General features: G+C 37.5%; 1 protein-coding gene across 2 annotated transcripts in view; it reads right to left on the bottom strand.

The window, feature by feature from the left end:
- Positions 1 to 924: 924 nt before the first annotated feature.
- Positions 925 to 15,458, bottom strand: part of sorcs3a (sortilin related VPS10 domain containing receptor 3a) — a 217,077-nt gene continuing 202,543 nt past the window's right edge. For both annotated transcript variants that reach the window (XM_071504406.1, XM_071504407.1), the window contains 5 exons: positions 10,149 to 10,280; positions 9,944 to 10,043; positions 8,349 to 8,454; positions 7,382 to 7,542; positions 925 to 5,520 (listed from right to left, as the gene is read on the bottom strand). In XM_071504406.1, the coding sequence (XP_071360507.1) occupies positions 5,462 to 5,520; positions 7,382 to 7,542; positions 8,349 to 8,454; positions 9,944 to 10,043; positions 10,149 to 10,280 (558 nt within the window). In that variant the 3' untranslated portion in view covers positions 925 to 5,461. The remainder of the gene's footprint in view (positions 5,521 to 7,381; positions 7,543 to 8,348; positions 8,455 to 9,943; positions 10,044 to 10,148; positions 10,281 to 15,458) is intronic.

Here is a 15,458-nt window from a genome sequence, read left to right as displayed (position 1 = left end):
GTCCTGTGAGCCGCCTATCACGCAAGCTGTTAACTCTCAGAAACTTCTCTGATTCAGTTGTGGCTTTGGGTCTGCCAGACCGCTTCCTGTCAGAGTTTCACCCAGTTTCTGAGTGCCTTTTGATGGTGAAGAAAACTGTAATCACTGACACCTTGACTTTCTTTGCAATTTCCCTGTAGGAAAGACCTACATTTTTAAGTGTTATGATGGTCTGTCTCTCTTTCATTGTTAATTGCCTTTTTCTCGCCATTTTTGTAGCAACACACTACTTTCTGCAGTACAATACTGTTCACCTGATGCTCATGGGGGTCTGGTACCACAGTGTGTTCCAACACTGCTTTTATGCAGACAGAGGGGGTTGTATGTATTCAAGAAAAGTTGGAACACCTGTAGGAATTAGTAGCACCAGCTTTCAAGGCTGATTCAACCTTCATTGCTGCAGAACAGCTTTAAATTGTTAACCCACTTCGTGTTCCCTGAATAAAGCCTTTTTGTTTAATTCTGAAATGTACATTATTTTTCAGTTTTGGGTAACCAAACCTTTTTTTTTAACCTCTGGCTGTTCAGTACTTACCTTTGTACCATTTCAAGCTATTCATTGGACTTGCACGACTTGAATTGAAATAAATAACTGGAAAAATTAGGGTGTTCTAAAACTTTTGACCGGTAGTGTATGTTGACTGGCTAATGTCTGAGAGCTGACTCTGAGGTACAGTGTTTGGGTTACACCAATAGTCTATGACTACAAAAGGAGCAGCGAGACAGGAAAGATGCTTGTGGTTTTTAAACCTCTCTGTGTGCTTCTATTCTGTAGACTGGTACTGGTACATTGAGTCATCAGGTGAACAGTGTAATTTGCAGCAGACCTCATCCTCTTTACACCCTTCATTTCACAGGAATTTCATCACCCAGAGAACAAACATGTTGATGTACAAAAATACATTTATTTGAAACAATTTCAAAATGACAGCTTCTTTACCGTAGAAATATCGAAATAAAGATGAAACAGAACATTACTGATGATGCATGCATTGTATATTTTTGTGCACTGAAGAACATTACAATGCTTTTGCCTTCTGAAAGATCACAATTTTTCAAGTATGGATTCCCACTGGAGGTCTGGGTCTTACAGTCTAATGTATCATTTAAGGTAACAGATGAGACATCCATTTCCAGTGATCAAAATAGTGATTGAATGAACAATGAGGAAGTACACACCAAGAAACAACCCAAAGCTTACAAGTTTCTTTTACTGGTGACAGTTCCAGTATGTCAGTGTAGATATAAAGCGCGACAATCTCAGTAGCAAGACTTTGAAGGAATGGCAAACGCTTAGCAGGCAACAGCTGCTACAAAGCATTATGGCCTGTTTGTAGTCATCATTCATTCTTCACAATTTCAAAGGGTCCATGAGTAAAAAAAGAAAATAAAAAATACAATAAAAGTATGACTAGAGATTTGAGCAGCACAAACTTTTTGATATTTCTTTTTCTGTTTCTCCTAATCCTGTTTTGTTAATAAGAGTCTGAACTGAGTGACACCATCAAAGCCCCCACCCACCCAAACAAAATCCAGCCAAGCAAACAACCCTTTGCTTATGACATGTGTTGAATAAGACAAAGCTGTAAAACAATCTTTGTTCAATGAGTGTTCTTCCAGCAGTAACAAGGCTTGGCTTGGCTGTTTGGTTTGAGATGAGAATACTCTGTTCGAGGTAAGTACAATATTCTAGTTTTGTCACATGAATGAAAATTGTTTGTGAGACTATTTTACCAGTGTAAAGACTATGGCAGAGGGAGCAGAGAGGGCAAAAAATCATGAAACTTTGAGCAAATCACAAAATAAAAAACACCGCACTAAAGGGGTTCATTCCAATTACCATTATATCCATTTATGAAAAAAAAAAAGTTAACAAATTTATTAATGAAGATTTTGTGATATTCTGTATTCAACTTAATATAACATGAGCAATGCTATGTCTAAAATACCTGTATTCTATAGACTTAATTAAGTTTGGATTCAATAGTGTGAGGTTTAATTTTTAAAATAAACAAGTAACCACATTTATAAAAAAAAAACAAACAAAAAAAACTAAAACTAAGAGTTTCAATTTAGAGGGCAGAAACACTGCCTAACAACCTCTAGTGAGATGAACAGCAGTTTCAGTAGAGGTGTCACCACTCCTGTTGGTTTTGTTGAACTACAAAAACACAATTAACTCACAATCCTAAAGTTGCATCACATACTGATGATTTGTTTTCCCTCACAATCTTTGGCTGAGTACTAGCACTGGTTTGCAGAGAGTACATTAACCAAGAGGTAAAAGACATTTTGGCTTGTCGTCAAGTTACTTTTTAAATTAATATGAATTAGCCACTGCAGATATTGCTGATCAAAGATATCACTTTATTTCTACCACTGAAAGCAATTAGTGCTGGCTAAAAATGAAAAGTCTGCTCACGTTGCTTAAATGTTTTTCAAATAATCTTGCTAGGTAGTTAACAAGAAAAAGACTAATATAGCTATAACAGCCAGGCTAGCAGCTCTGTGAGGCTGTAGCCTACTTAGCACATTGATGCTAAATACTAACATTAGCAGGCTAACATGCTCTCTATGATGATGTTAATGTACTCATGTTAAGCAAGTATCCTGTTTATCATGTCCATCAAGTAGTGTGTTAGCATGGTAACATCTACTAATTACCATTGCATAAATGCAGCTGGGGCTGATGGGAAACCAAAGCAGTGGAGATGCTGAAAATTTGACCTGATGATGGCACTGGTTGAAAACACTGGGGATCACTAAAGTCATTACAATTCATCCTAAGGAGGTGAAATGTCTGTCCCAAATTTATTGTCATTAAATCTAGTAGTTGTCAAGATATTTCAGTTAAAATCACTCATTTCAAACTCAGGGTGGCACTAGAGGAAAAGGCAGGGGATCAATTATTAAAAAAAACATTTGAATTTATCCTATGGGCACTGTGAATGTCAAAATCCATCCAATAGTTGAAATATTTCAGGCTGGACCAAAGTCCTTGACTGACTGATTAAAAAGAGGGATGAAGGATAAAAAAGTCTTAAGAGATACACATCACAACTTACCAAAGGTGAGTATTTTGCATAACCAAGTCCAACACAGAAGCAGTTAGCAGAACCCAACACTAGGCTTACTGGTATTTTAGAGGATGTAAAATAAAACATATAATGTCACATTTTAGATTTTGGAATGAATGTCGTCATCTTTATTCCAACATGTGAATGCTGTGAGTTTGATCACAGGTTGCCACAGTATAACTTTGTCATAGTGATTCAGTTTTTGTTCTGAGGCCAAATCATAGCTCTCAGAGCCATTGACTCAAAGGCAAAAGCAGTGATGCTGATGGCAAATAATGTTTGGTTCAGATAGTTTAAAGATTTCATGACTAGACTATACTTTAAAGTTGTATTTGTAAACATTTTCAAATATCTACTGTGTACAGTGCATCCGGAAAGTACTCACAGCACTTCACTTTTTCCACATTTTGTTATGATACAGCCTTATTCCAAAATTGATTAAATTCATTTTTTACCTCAAAATTCTACACACAATACCCCATAATGACAAAGTGAAAAAAGTTTGCTTGAAACGTTTGCAAATGTATTAAAAATAAAAAACAAAAATATAACATGTACATAAGTGTTCACATCCTTTGCTCAATACTTTGTTGAAGCACCTTTGGCAGATATTACAGCCTCAGGTCTTTTTGATTATGATGCTACAAGCTTGGCACACCTATTTTTGGCCAGTTTCTCCCATTCTTCTTTGCAAAACCTCTCAAGCTCTATCAGGTTGGATGGGGAGCGTCGGTGCACAGCCATTTTCAGATCTCTCCAGAGATGTTCAATCGGGTTCAAGTCTGGGCTCTGGCTGATGATCATGATCATGACGCTGCCACCACCATGTTTCACTGTAGGGAGGCTATTGGCCAGGTGATGAGCGGTGCCTGGTTTCCTCCAGACATGACGCTTGGCATTCAGGCCAAAAAGTTCAATCTTTGTTTCATCAGACCAGAGAATTTTGTTTCTCGTGGTCTGAGAGTCCTTCAGGTGCCTTTTGGTAAACTCCAGGTGGGCTGTCATGTGCATTTTACTGAGGAGTGGCTTCCATCTGGCCACTCTACCATACAGGCCCGATTGGTGGAGTGCTGCAGAAATGGTTGTCCTTCTGGAAGGTTCTCCTCTCTCCACAGAGCAATGCTGGAGCACTGTCATAGACCATCGGGTTCTTGGTCACCTCCCTGACTAAGGCCCTTCTGCCCCCATCGCTCAGATTGGCTAGGCGGCCAGCTCTAGGAAGAGTCCTGGTGGTTCCAAACTTCTTCCATTTACGAATGATGGAGGCTGCTGTGCTCATTGGGACCTTCAATACTGCAATACTGTTTTTTATTTTTTATATATTTGCAAAAATTCAAAGCAAGCTTTTTTCACTTTGTCATTATATTGTGTGATATTGTGTGTAGAATGTTGAGGAAAAAATGAATTTAATCAATTTTGGAATAAGGCTGTAACATAACAAAATGTGGTAAAAGTGAAGCACTGTGAATACATTCCAGATGCACTGTAAAAATGAAAATATAAACTTATCAAATGTGATCATGTTCTTTAAATTCATTTTCAAGTGATGGGTGGAAGTTAAATCTGTAATATGCCAATAGAGTTCTGCTGCATTAACCTGCATTAACAGATAAATGCTGCCTTCAAGATAAATATCACCCAACAGTAAATAAAGAAAGTGAGAGCAGAACAAAAGTCTAGGCAAAATCGATTGGGGTATTTTGATGAATGATTAGAAAATAACTATTTACAACACTTGCTTATCTACAACACTGAAATCGTGTCCTCAGTAACTACATGCACAAGTCAAGGACCTTAGCAAAACAAAGTCGATTTCTTTAAGTAATGTTTGACTTTTTAACAAACTTTCAAAAACAGACGATTGTGAGATCTTCTGTCATTGCCATGGTACTCAGACTACGGGCATGTAGAAAGTAATAATATATACATTTAACAGAACAGATGATGATATTGTACATTTCAATAATATTCCCTGTTTGATTGAAGACTCAGACATTATAGTCTATATGTAGGCAGAAAGATTTTCAAAGCAAACTTCTTAGGAAATTTACATAACTCTTCAAAGGTTTCGACGAAAGATATTTCACTTTGCAAATGAATGTCGTTATGTAGCTTATACATCCACAAAACTGAGTAAGTTTTGCCAGTAATTACAATAATCTCATTGAGTAAGTTGACATTTGCTGCATGGATGTTGTTGAATGAGACATCCATGCAAGTCTGTATAAATGAGGTCCCTTAGAAAACTATTAACATCAGTTGTGTTGAGAATTACAAAACAGAAAAAGAGAACCCCCAACATTGTAACACTTTGCTCTGTACATAAACTGTTGCATTCTCCAGCTTTACACACTAGTGCAGTTTGGAATCTCCCTTGTGCTCTCGCAGGTGTTTCCAACTCCCCCTGAGCAGAAATAAATGAAACAAAAGAAGAAAAACAGGCCAAGAACAAAGATGGTTAGTTCAGCATTGTCACATTAATGCCTGTAAAACAAATACTTTCTTTGATATTGACACCTTGTGTTAATTACTGAATTTGCAATGAGCTAATCACAGGCTCTGAAGGTATTAAGTACCATGGAAATTAGAAAGTGACCTCTCATAAAAAAATTTCCTTTTCTAATATCATACTTTTGAATGGGCCCATAATTATTATGTTATTACACATATTATTTTAACAGTAAATTTAGTTTTGAAATTCATTATTTATTTGCTTTATGTTCCTAAGACATCACAGACAAGAGAGAATAATACGAAATGGGCATCTCCACAGTGCATCACTTTAATTAATGGGCAGAGTCAGTGCATTAATTTAAGGGCAACTTCACTGATTTTACACTTAGTCAGGTTTTTGGTCAAGCATACTACTTAACTTGTGAAACCAGCTGTATTATATCATTTATGTGGCTCTGGAGGAGCATTCTTAAGTGACAAAATAACCTAGATGGTGTCATTAAAGGTTTATGATATCATCAGGGTTATCTCAGTCTTGGCTTTGACTCTACAAATCTATGACAGAAAGCCTGCGTGACAAACTGGAGGCATTGAATTTTAAAGGTCCCATAATTTATAAAGTGAGATTTCAATGTCTTTTTTGATTATAAAGCAGGTCTAGGTTCTATATTAATACTGTGAAAGTATCAAAGCGCTCAGTCCACAGAGAAACGCACATGGCCTGTATTCAGAAACTGAGTCTTAAAACGAGCTGTCAGGACTTCTGTAACTTTGTGATGTCACAACAAAGCAGTCACTGCTCTCAGCCATGACCCAAGCCCAGCCCATTTGGACCCACCATCCAAACTCGCAGGATTTGGTTTCTCTGAGTGGTTACTTGAAAGCCAATCAGAAAAAGAGGCTCAGAGCATCTCTTCTGAATGGCTCACTGACCTGTTGTTACTAGAGCCCCTGAGAGAAGCCTGAGAGCGGCGTTTTTGGTACTTAAAACCACAAATATATCTATCTATTCTTATGGTTATCAACACTGCAAATAAAAATATTCAGCTGTAAATAAAGCAGATATCTAATTGCTTTGGTGCTTTAGGTTGTCCACTTATGTGCAGGACATGTCTCCAGTCTCTACCCACTCGCACTCCAAAATTGTGAAACTACAGGAGTTTCATTCGTCTTGTAAGCCAGCACAGAGACAAATGAACCCAATGACTGCACGTGCCACATTGGACTTGTGCTGCTCTCTGCTGGTAATGCTACCTTGTATAAGGTCAGAGTCAGTAGTATTTGGCCGATGTGCTTTTGACGCCCTGTTGTTTTTGTGCCAGATTGATAATTCTTCAAGTCATATTGTGACCAAATAAAAATGTGATTAAGGCCACTGCTTCTGTGCTCCTGCTGGCCAATTGAATCCCAAGGCTGCATGCTTAAACATGCTGGTTTTATTATTTATTCATTGTCCTCAATACTGCAGGTCTTGCTAGAATCTATTCTTTAATATGGCAAACCCCTTCCAGGACTGTCTCTACTCTGTGGCTCCCTCTCCTTTCCTCTTCTCTGAATAATAAAAAAAATGCTAAAGTGAGATTAAGTGCCAATTTCCTGTTTAAAAAATAATTCAAATTCAATAGCTCAAGTATGCCAGGGGGATGAATCTGCTCACATTTATTCTGTGCATTAGCGGGATGACTTTTATCTCCAACACAAAGAAACAAAATCCTGTCTTTGATCAGGAAAACTAAATCCCTTTCATGGAACTGTCTCTGCAGTTAACAGTTATGTCAGCAGGTAAATATTTTGACTGATTCCATACTTACTTTTGACCCTAGAATCCAGTTCCTTTTCCATGAGTTCCTTGGATGTGGAGAACTCACTCAGAGTGATTTTAGGCGTGCTATCGCCCTGGCCCACTGAGCCAATCATCTCCTGCTCCTTCTCCTGGTTCACCTCAGCATATATGTTGATCCAAGGTATTTTTCTAAAGATTTGCAAAAGATGAGATTGACAAATGAGCAAATGAGCAATGCCAGAAAACCATCTTTGTAATGTATTCATTCTTTCTTAGAATGAAAGCAAAATGTTTTTTTTTTTAAATTATATGTCACTTTAAGATGACAAACATTTGTTAAAAATCCACTTAGGCATATCACAAACCTCAAAGAAAATATTTATGTTGCCTCGTTCCCTTGTGCAAGGGTATGCCAACTTTCAAAGTTGCGGTCACTATAATCATACCTCAGTAAATAATTTATAGGCAAAAAACAGTAACATTGGTATTTTTTAATACACATCTCTATTTAGTCACTTACCAATTTATTTCCCATCACTATTCATTTTGGTTATTAATTGCTCTGTTTCGTCAACTGAGAGACTTCTTGAAAAATGCATCGTCTTTAGACTAATGGGAAAAATTTCATATCCATAATTAATGACAGCTTTTCCATTTCCCTCAGACTTTTCAAGAGAATCATTTTGAGTATGAATAATTTATTCAGCAAATAACAGCTGAGGCACAGCAACTGCATATTAAACCATTTAATGGTCCTTTTCTCTGCATTTTATCACCGATTAGTGTGTGTGCGCCTCATGCATTGGAATCCTAGAAGTATGTCTACAACGTCTGGTGGGACTTGTCAATTCAGATTTCCAAACACAAATGTAATTGATTGGTCCAGACTGTGCTCATCTGGTATCATCAATAATTGAGGATATGGTAATAGATATATGCTTCTATATGAGCATGCTGTATGTGCAGCAGGTGGAAGTAACCACAATGTGGCATACCTCTTGAATTTGTAGATGAGGAACACTGCTAGGCCCAGGAACACTACTGATAGGAGCATCAGCATAGCTGAGCTGCTGTGTCTGGGGTTGGAGTCCACCAAGGGTGCTGTGGGAGTGGAAGAGAGGACAGGAAAAATTCTGTTATTGCGACGTGTGCTTTAATGTTATTGCCCAATGTTGTTGTTTGTTTTGTTCACTTTTAACTTTACATCAACCAACATCAAAAACTAGCCAATTGCCCAAATGTTGCATATGAATATACTAAAGTAAACGACTGTACACTGTCCCAAATAATACATACAGTAAGTACAATGAAATCAAATAAAGTGAAATGAAGTTGTTGTAACACTATATATACATATATAAATGTATGTATATATATATATATATATATATGTGTGTGTGTGTGTGTGTGTGTGTGTGTATACATCATATATATGTATATATATATATATATATATATATATATATATGTCAAAAGTTGTGGTTGTGTAAAATTACTGTTCCTGCACTTTCATTCATCTCAAACAAGAAGCCAACCAACACTTACTATGATTAATGTCACAGTACATGGTTTTGCTCATAATGTGTTCACCTTAAATTCTTCTCATTATTTTGGAGAGTGCATTAATATATTTCACCAAAGGAAAATCACATTACATTTTCCACTGTTTCTGTGCTGCACCCAAGCCTTTCAGCTCAGAGGCGAAGGTGCATATGCAGCTGACCTTTCTTAAGCAGCTCGAAGGCTTCTTAGACCTTTTCGTGGGAGGTGAAATATGAAGAGGGATCCAGCTGGGTACACCTCCAATGTCATTAGAGTGCAGCACACCACAGAACGTCACAGAGCAGCACATGCCAGGCTGTTAATACCGAACACTTTCAGCTACAGACAACTCCTGGCTGTGTGCCTCCAGAGACTGTGTGTCTAATAAAACCAGCCAAGCAATGAATACAATGTAAGATCTGTCCAGCAGTGGGGCATGGGAGTTGCTGAGGACTATCAAAGCCTAAGCCAGTAAAAAAAAAGTTTCCCAGACCAGCCATGTTATTTACAATCAATGTGGTTCCATGAATCTAACATTGATTTGGTACTTATAACAGCAATTTGTTTTTTGGCAGGAGTAGCTACATCTGAGGGTCTTGAATGTCACCCACCTTCCCATTTCCAGCAGAGAAGAACTGCTCCTGCCCTTAAATTGTACAGTGTTCTTTCTCAAGGACTAAATAATCAACATAATTATACTCAGTGTAACACTCATTTTGTGGTTGGATGGCTGTAAAAGAAATAGAACAGATGTTCAGCTTTTGATGGCAGGCATAAAAGATCCCTCGTCTCAAGGAGCTCCACTTAAAATCAAGCCCCTCCCATATTCCCCTGTGTTTTTTTTTTTTGCCTAGATGGCAGTAGACTGACAGGAATTTTAATTGTTGGAACAAAGAAAAATTCTTGTTGTCAAAACACTGTTATTACAGCGCACTCCAAAATGAAAACTAGAAAAATGCTACTGGATAATTAAATTACCCCTGCAAATTATTTTATGGTTGATAATTTAATGGCAGTACTGAACAAAGTGAGAGCAAATGGTTCTTACCCAGTGTTAACTGTGTGTTGTACACAATCACCCTCACACCAGGCTTGAGCTCGAACTCCACCAGATTTTGGTTCAGTGCACTTACAATAATATCAGACACCTGTCAAACAGATACAGCATGGTATATTGCAGTCAGAATAATACTCATTGATAAGATTTAAACAATTTGTAATGTAAAATCTGTTCATAGTCTCCCTTGGCCTACCTGCTCTAGCTCCTCCTCACTCTTTTTCTTGCCCTCTGATTGGTTCTTATGAGGTAACAGGAAGAGCTCAGCAGCTGTTGGAACTCCTGGGAACATGGCTACCAGGAACTGCTCCTCAGGGAAGTCAGACACCTGTAGTAAGGCAGAAATATAGGCTTCATTAGCTATTACACTGTGACAGGTGCTGCACATATTAGAGGTCCCATATCTTATAAAGTGAGATTTCCATGTCTTTTTTGATTAAAAGCAGTTCTAGGTTAATTATATAAAGATTAATACTGTGAAAGTATCAAAGTGCTCAGTCCACAGAGAAATGCACACATGCTTTACATTCAAATGTAAGTAATAGATCTTTATATTTCAGTATGTTTCTAGAAAAGTTACTCTTTAGTCTTAAGAGAGAGCTCGATTATGTACTCAAACTCTCAATCAATACATAATTGCCTGCCTGTGAGTCCCTGCTGGATGTTTAGTGGTTATATACACTCAGCACTCAAGCTAGAGAAGCAGCAAATGTTCAGACGCTGGTGATAACCTTCAAACATCAGGAAAGCATCAAAAACTTAAAGAGGATGAAAAAACATCCTCTTTGAGTTTTTGATGCTTTCAGGTTATACTTGTGTCACTACATGTAATTTATATATTTTTTAATGAAGTATTAAAATATGTTATTTGTTTAAATTTAAATACATTTTGAGAAAATGTAAACAAAAATACAAACTGTAACATTATTTTTAATGTTTTAAAGTTGAAACTGTGGTTAGTGGTAATTAATTCAAAATTAAAGTTTGTTTTAGTTCAAGTTGCATGCAAGGTCAAGTGGAGACCTGTTGTATTTTTGTTTGATATAAAGCAGTCATTGCAGAAGTTCACATGCCAGTATTATGCAGTAGTATAAACATTTGGAGGAACACCATCCAGAGCACCATATTATACAACTCTGATTATGCTGAAATACAACTACCCCTGCTGGTCTTTCTGATTCCATTTCAGTATTTAACAGAAACGCAGCATTCACCACAACATCAAACTGGCAGTGGAGTAACTGTACATTCATGTAACCACATTTTTCCCTTAAAACTGCTGCTGCTCTATTCTGCTCAGAGAGAGAGAGAGGGAAAGTACAACAGTGGAGAGATGTAGATAGACATGGAAAGAAAGGGTGAAAGACAGACAGCAATACAGAGTTATGTCAATGCATGCTGACATATATGACATTCTAGTCCACAAATGGAAGAACATCCCAGTTTTTCAAGTGTAATTGCGTAGACAAGAAAAGAGAAGTGTGGTACGTTTTCTTCACCACTTCAGACACAATGTTCAAATTGTACAAATGTGCAAAAGGTTCAGTGTCTATGTTTCTAAATGGGATATTCCTGTAATTTCCATGTATAGACAGATTTATGTGATTGTAATAAAAATGCTGACAAATTATGGGACTGGTTGTAAATCTAGGTCTCGGGACTTAAGGAGATCAAAAGCAGATGCTTATACAACCATCTACCACTCTTAGGTTTTCTCTATTATTTAAATGTTACACTACTTTCTGCAATGCCACTGCTAAAGCGGAATAGCTGAATAAAGAGCATAATTTGTTGTAGAGCATGAGGGGCATCTCCAGTCATGGGAGGTGAGGCAGTTTTAGCCATTAAGCTAGCAGCATGTGCAGCAGTAGTGATGGGGTTTCTATTGTTTTTTCTTCCACTAGTCAGTCAAATTTCCACTTCTACAACAAGTTAGTTCATGAAATAGCAGCTGCTCACTTGAAACAAATAAAAGAAAACAATTTGGTAAACGTTTTCTGGCTTTGTCTCAGATTTCAGGGATGTCAAAAGCTTATTTTCTTTTGAAAAAAAAGGTGAAGCCAAAAAATGTTTCTGTTTGTCTTTCCAGAAAAGCATTTTTTGGCTCTTAGTTCTGTTGATCATTTTTTATTTTAGAGCCTGTGATGTTTTTATGTTTTCTCTGCAGCCTGGGCGGACAATGGAGTGGGTACAGCCAAAGCATATCAATTATCAAGCACAGAAATCACTATTTGAGTACCAAAGTAGAGGACAAATGATAGCCATCAGCATGACTTGGAATCAGAGAAGGGGTGGTGGAGGTGGTGAATAGGGTGACAGCAGAAGCAATAGCCCCTGAAAAAAAACAACCAAAAACAAAAAAAACAACACACTTGGAGCATGGTTGTTCTCATTGCAATCAGTCATTAGTTTAAAAAGATGGCTAGCTGATCTAGAGCGCTCCCTTTTGATGCAAAATCATATTGAGATGGCAAGTGGGAAGAGAGGTGAGGTGCTCAGTGAGTCACTTGCTGCAAGTTTATTTAAAGGCATACTATTTGAATAAGATAAGCTCTTGGTGATATTTACATAGGTAACACCTCATTTGGATAACAAACTGCTTGCTGTCAATTCACTGGGGAAAAAAAAAAAAGTCTGTAAGCATGTAAATGCTAACATCAGCATGCTAAAATGTTGTTGTTTAGCATATATAATGTTTACCATGATCATCATCTTAGTTTTTCATATCCTATGTTAACATTTGCTAATTAGCACTAAACCTAAAGTAAAGTTGAGGACAGTAATGCTGTATTTGGTCATAAACCAAAGTATTGGGCAACTTGAAATTCTAACCTGATGATGACAATGTTTTATTAATGATTGTAAATCATTACAATCCATCTTGTGGGGAACACAATCCATCCAATAATTGTTTAGCTATTTCAGTATTGAACAAAGTGGCAGACCAAATATCCATCAGATAGACCAACATTGCTGTGTGAACCCTGGTCCTGGGGATCTGTGAGTGTTGTCCCCTCACAGCAAGAAAGTTCTAGGTTTGAACCCTGGCCTGGGGCCTTTCTGTGTGGAATCTGCATGTTCTCCCCATGTCTCCATGGGTTCCCTCCGGGTACTCCGGCTTCCTCCCACAGTCCAAAGACATGTGCATTAGGTTAATTGAAGACTCTAGACTGCCCTTAGTTGTGAATGTGAGCGTGACTGGTTGTTTGTCCCTATATGTCAGCCCTGTGATGGACACCCTGTCCAGGGTGTACCCTGGGCTGGGACTGGCTCAAGACCCCCTGCGACCCTGTACAGATAAGCAGTATAGATAATGGATGGATGGACGTATTTACAGTTTCTCCAACTAAATAAGCAATGCTAACATAACAAAACAGAAGACTCATATTTTTCAGCCAGAGCCAAATTAACCAGCAGTTATTTCTTCCACTTTCTGTATATTTTGTACATGTGTTAATTAGTAACTACTAATTTGTTTCCAGTATTTGATAAAAGGGTAGCTTTAAAATTTTGGTCTAAATCTAAATAATTTCCAGGTTCTGACAGAAACACTGGAGCAGGTTTTGCTTGCTGTAATCATTCTTCCTTTTTATACTGGCACTTCCCAAATGGCTGGATGGAGGACAAGTAAATACATTAGGAAGAGTTCTCTTAATGGTCATTATGAATAGAAGAAATGATAAGCAAAATCAAGCAAACCATGTTGTGTCCTATTCATGTGGACAAACTATTACATTGTGAACCTATCCCTTATACTATATATGTTATATGTACACTTAATGAGTTACTGGTTGCTGTTATTATTCTTCCTCTCCATATTGGTCATGCAGACATCCTTTCAGAACATGACTTCATTGTCAGAGATGGTGACCATCCACATTCCTCACTCCATGGAAAAATACATTCTAAAGTTGGATTGTCTTTCCTTGCTGAGTCTCTACCAAAAAGACTGTAACTTTGGAAGCTACACTCTTGCTTGAGTGTTGAAACCTCATTTAGCTTTAAATAAGTCCATATTTGCACAGAACTGTAGATATTTCCCTGAAACACTGAAATCCTGTTAGGGGATCTCTTTAAGCCCAGTGTGGACACCAGGAATGATTGGAGTGACCAATAGCTCTTTCAATATGAGTATTAGAGAATTACCATTTTGCAGTTGTGTGCCTCTATCACCTCCTTTCTTTTCCTGAGTTTTGACATTGAATAATGGGCAGAAAAGCATTTTTGTAGAACTTTTTGACATCACAATGAAGTTGGCCTTTTACCTTTATTTATTAGACATTTGTGTGAAATGTCATAATTAGTGTATTAATTATTGAGTTATGGGCAAAAACTTGTTTTGTGAGGTCACAATGACCTTGACCTTTGACCAGCAATTTCTAATATGTTCATGCATGAAGACATTTCCTCAGGGAGAATGGGATGGATGGACTGACAATCTAAAAACATAATCAGTCATAGCTGTCGCTGGCACAGAAGCATGATAAATGTGAACTTCTTATTTGACCATTAATTTATTTACAGGAATATGCACCATGTAATTAAAATATAAAATGAAATAATATCTTTGTTTAAAGTAGGGTCTCTCTTCAATTACTTAATGCCCTTATCATTTCAGTTCATACTGGGCTTTAGTTGTGCAGACAGAACATTAACAAACAAATATGTGATATATCAAATTTCCACAGACTAATTTGCCATTACTGTGAAGGTGGAGCCTTTTAAGCTCCACAGAGGTCCAGGGCCTCAGGGCAGTCGCTCACTCTTTCTGTAATTAATCCATTCTTTTTTTTGCTTTCTGTAATATGACACATAAATAGCAGTAAGCTTACAATGTAGCACTGAGACAGATGTAACTGTCATACTGTCAAAATAAATCAAATGTTCGGACAGAACTAGTAGCAGCTTACTATAAAATCCTATAATACTATAGCATACTGGCACATGTGCTGTGGGCCCAGCCAGTGTTCATAAGAGCCTATATCAGAATCAAAATTTGTAAGCATACCCACAAAATTTCATCCAAATAATAAAAGAGTTTAACTGAATGAACACTCAGAACATGCCAGTTTTTAATTCTCTTTGACTTCTGTGATTAGAGACGTACAGAAGCCTTTCACTTTAAATGACATCACGGCCCAGGAAAAGGTAAATTGGCTCAAAAGCATAGGCCTCAGTCTGGTGATATCCAGGTTACCCATGAAATTCACTTCACTCATTTAAATATTCTTCCAAAAGCACCCACCTGCAGCTCTAACACTCAATATGTTGTTAAGATGGCCAAAGCACAGCACCATCAAAAGCAGTCCACTATTCATAAGCTGTGAATGAGGAGATGAGTAGCACTTAACAATGATGGGTGAACTTCCCACACATACTAAGAGCACTTCCACCCCTCCAAACACGTGTACACACACACACACACACACACGCACAGCACACAGCACACAGCACACATAAGACATAGTTACAGGTATCATCACTTATAGGTTCCTACCATGGTTTG

Source organism: Trachinotus anak, unplaced genomic scaffold, assembly GCF_046630095.1.
Source record: "Trachinotus anak isolate AG129_WGS33_773 ecotype Australia unplaced genomic scaffold, CSIRO_AGI_Tana_v1 ptg000019l, whole genome shotgun sequence".
Taxonomy (NCBI): domain Eukaryota; kingdom Metazoa; phylum Chordata; class Actinopteri; order Carangiformes; family Carangidae; genus Trachinotus; species Trachinotus anak.
Note: the sequence above shows the minus strand (reverse complement) of the source record. Positions and strands in the feature narration are given on the sequence as shown.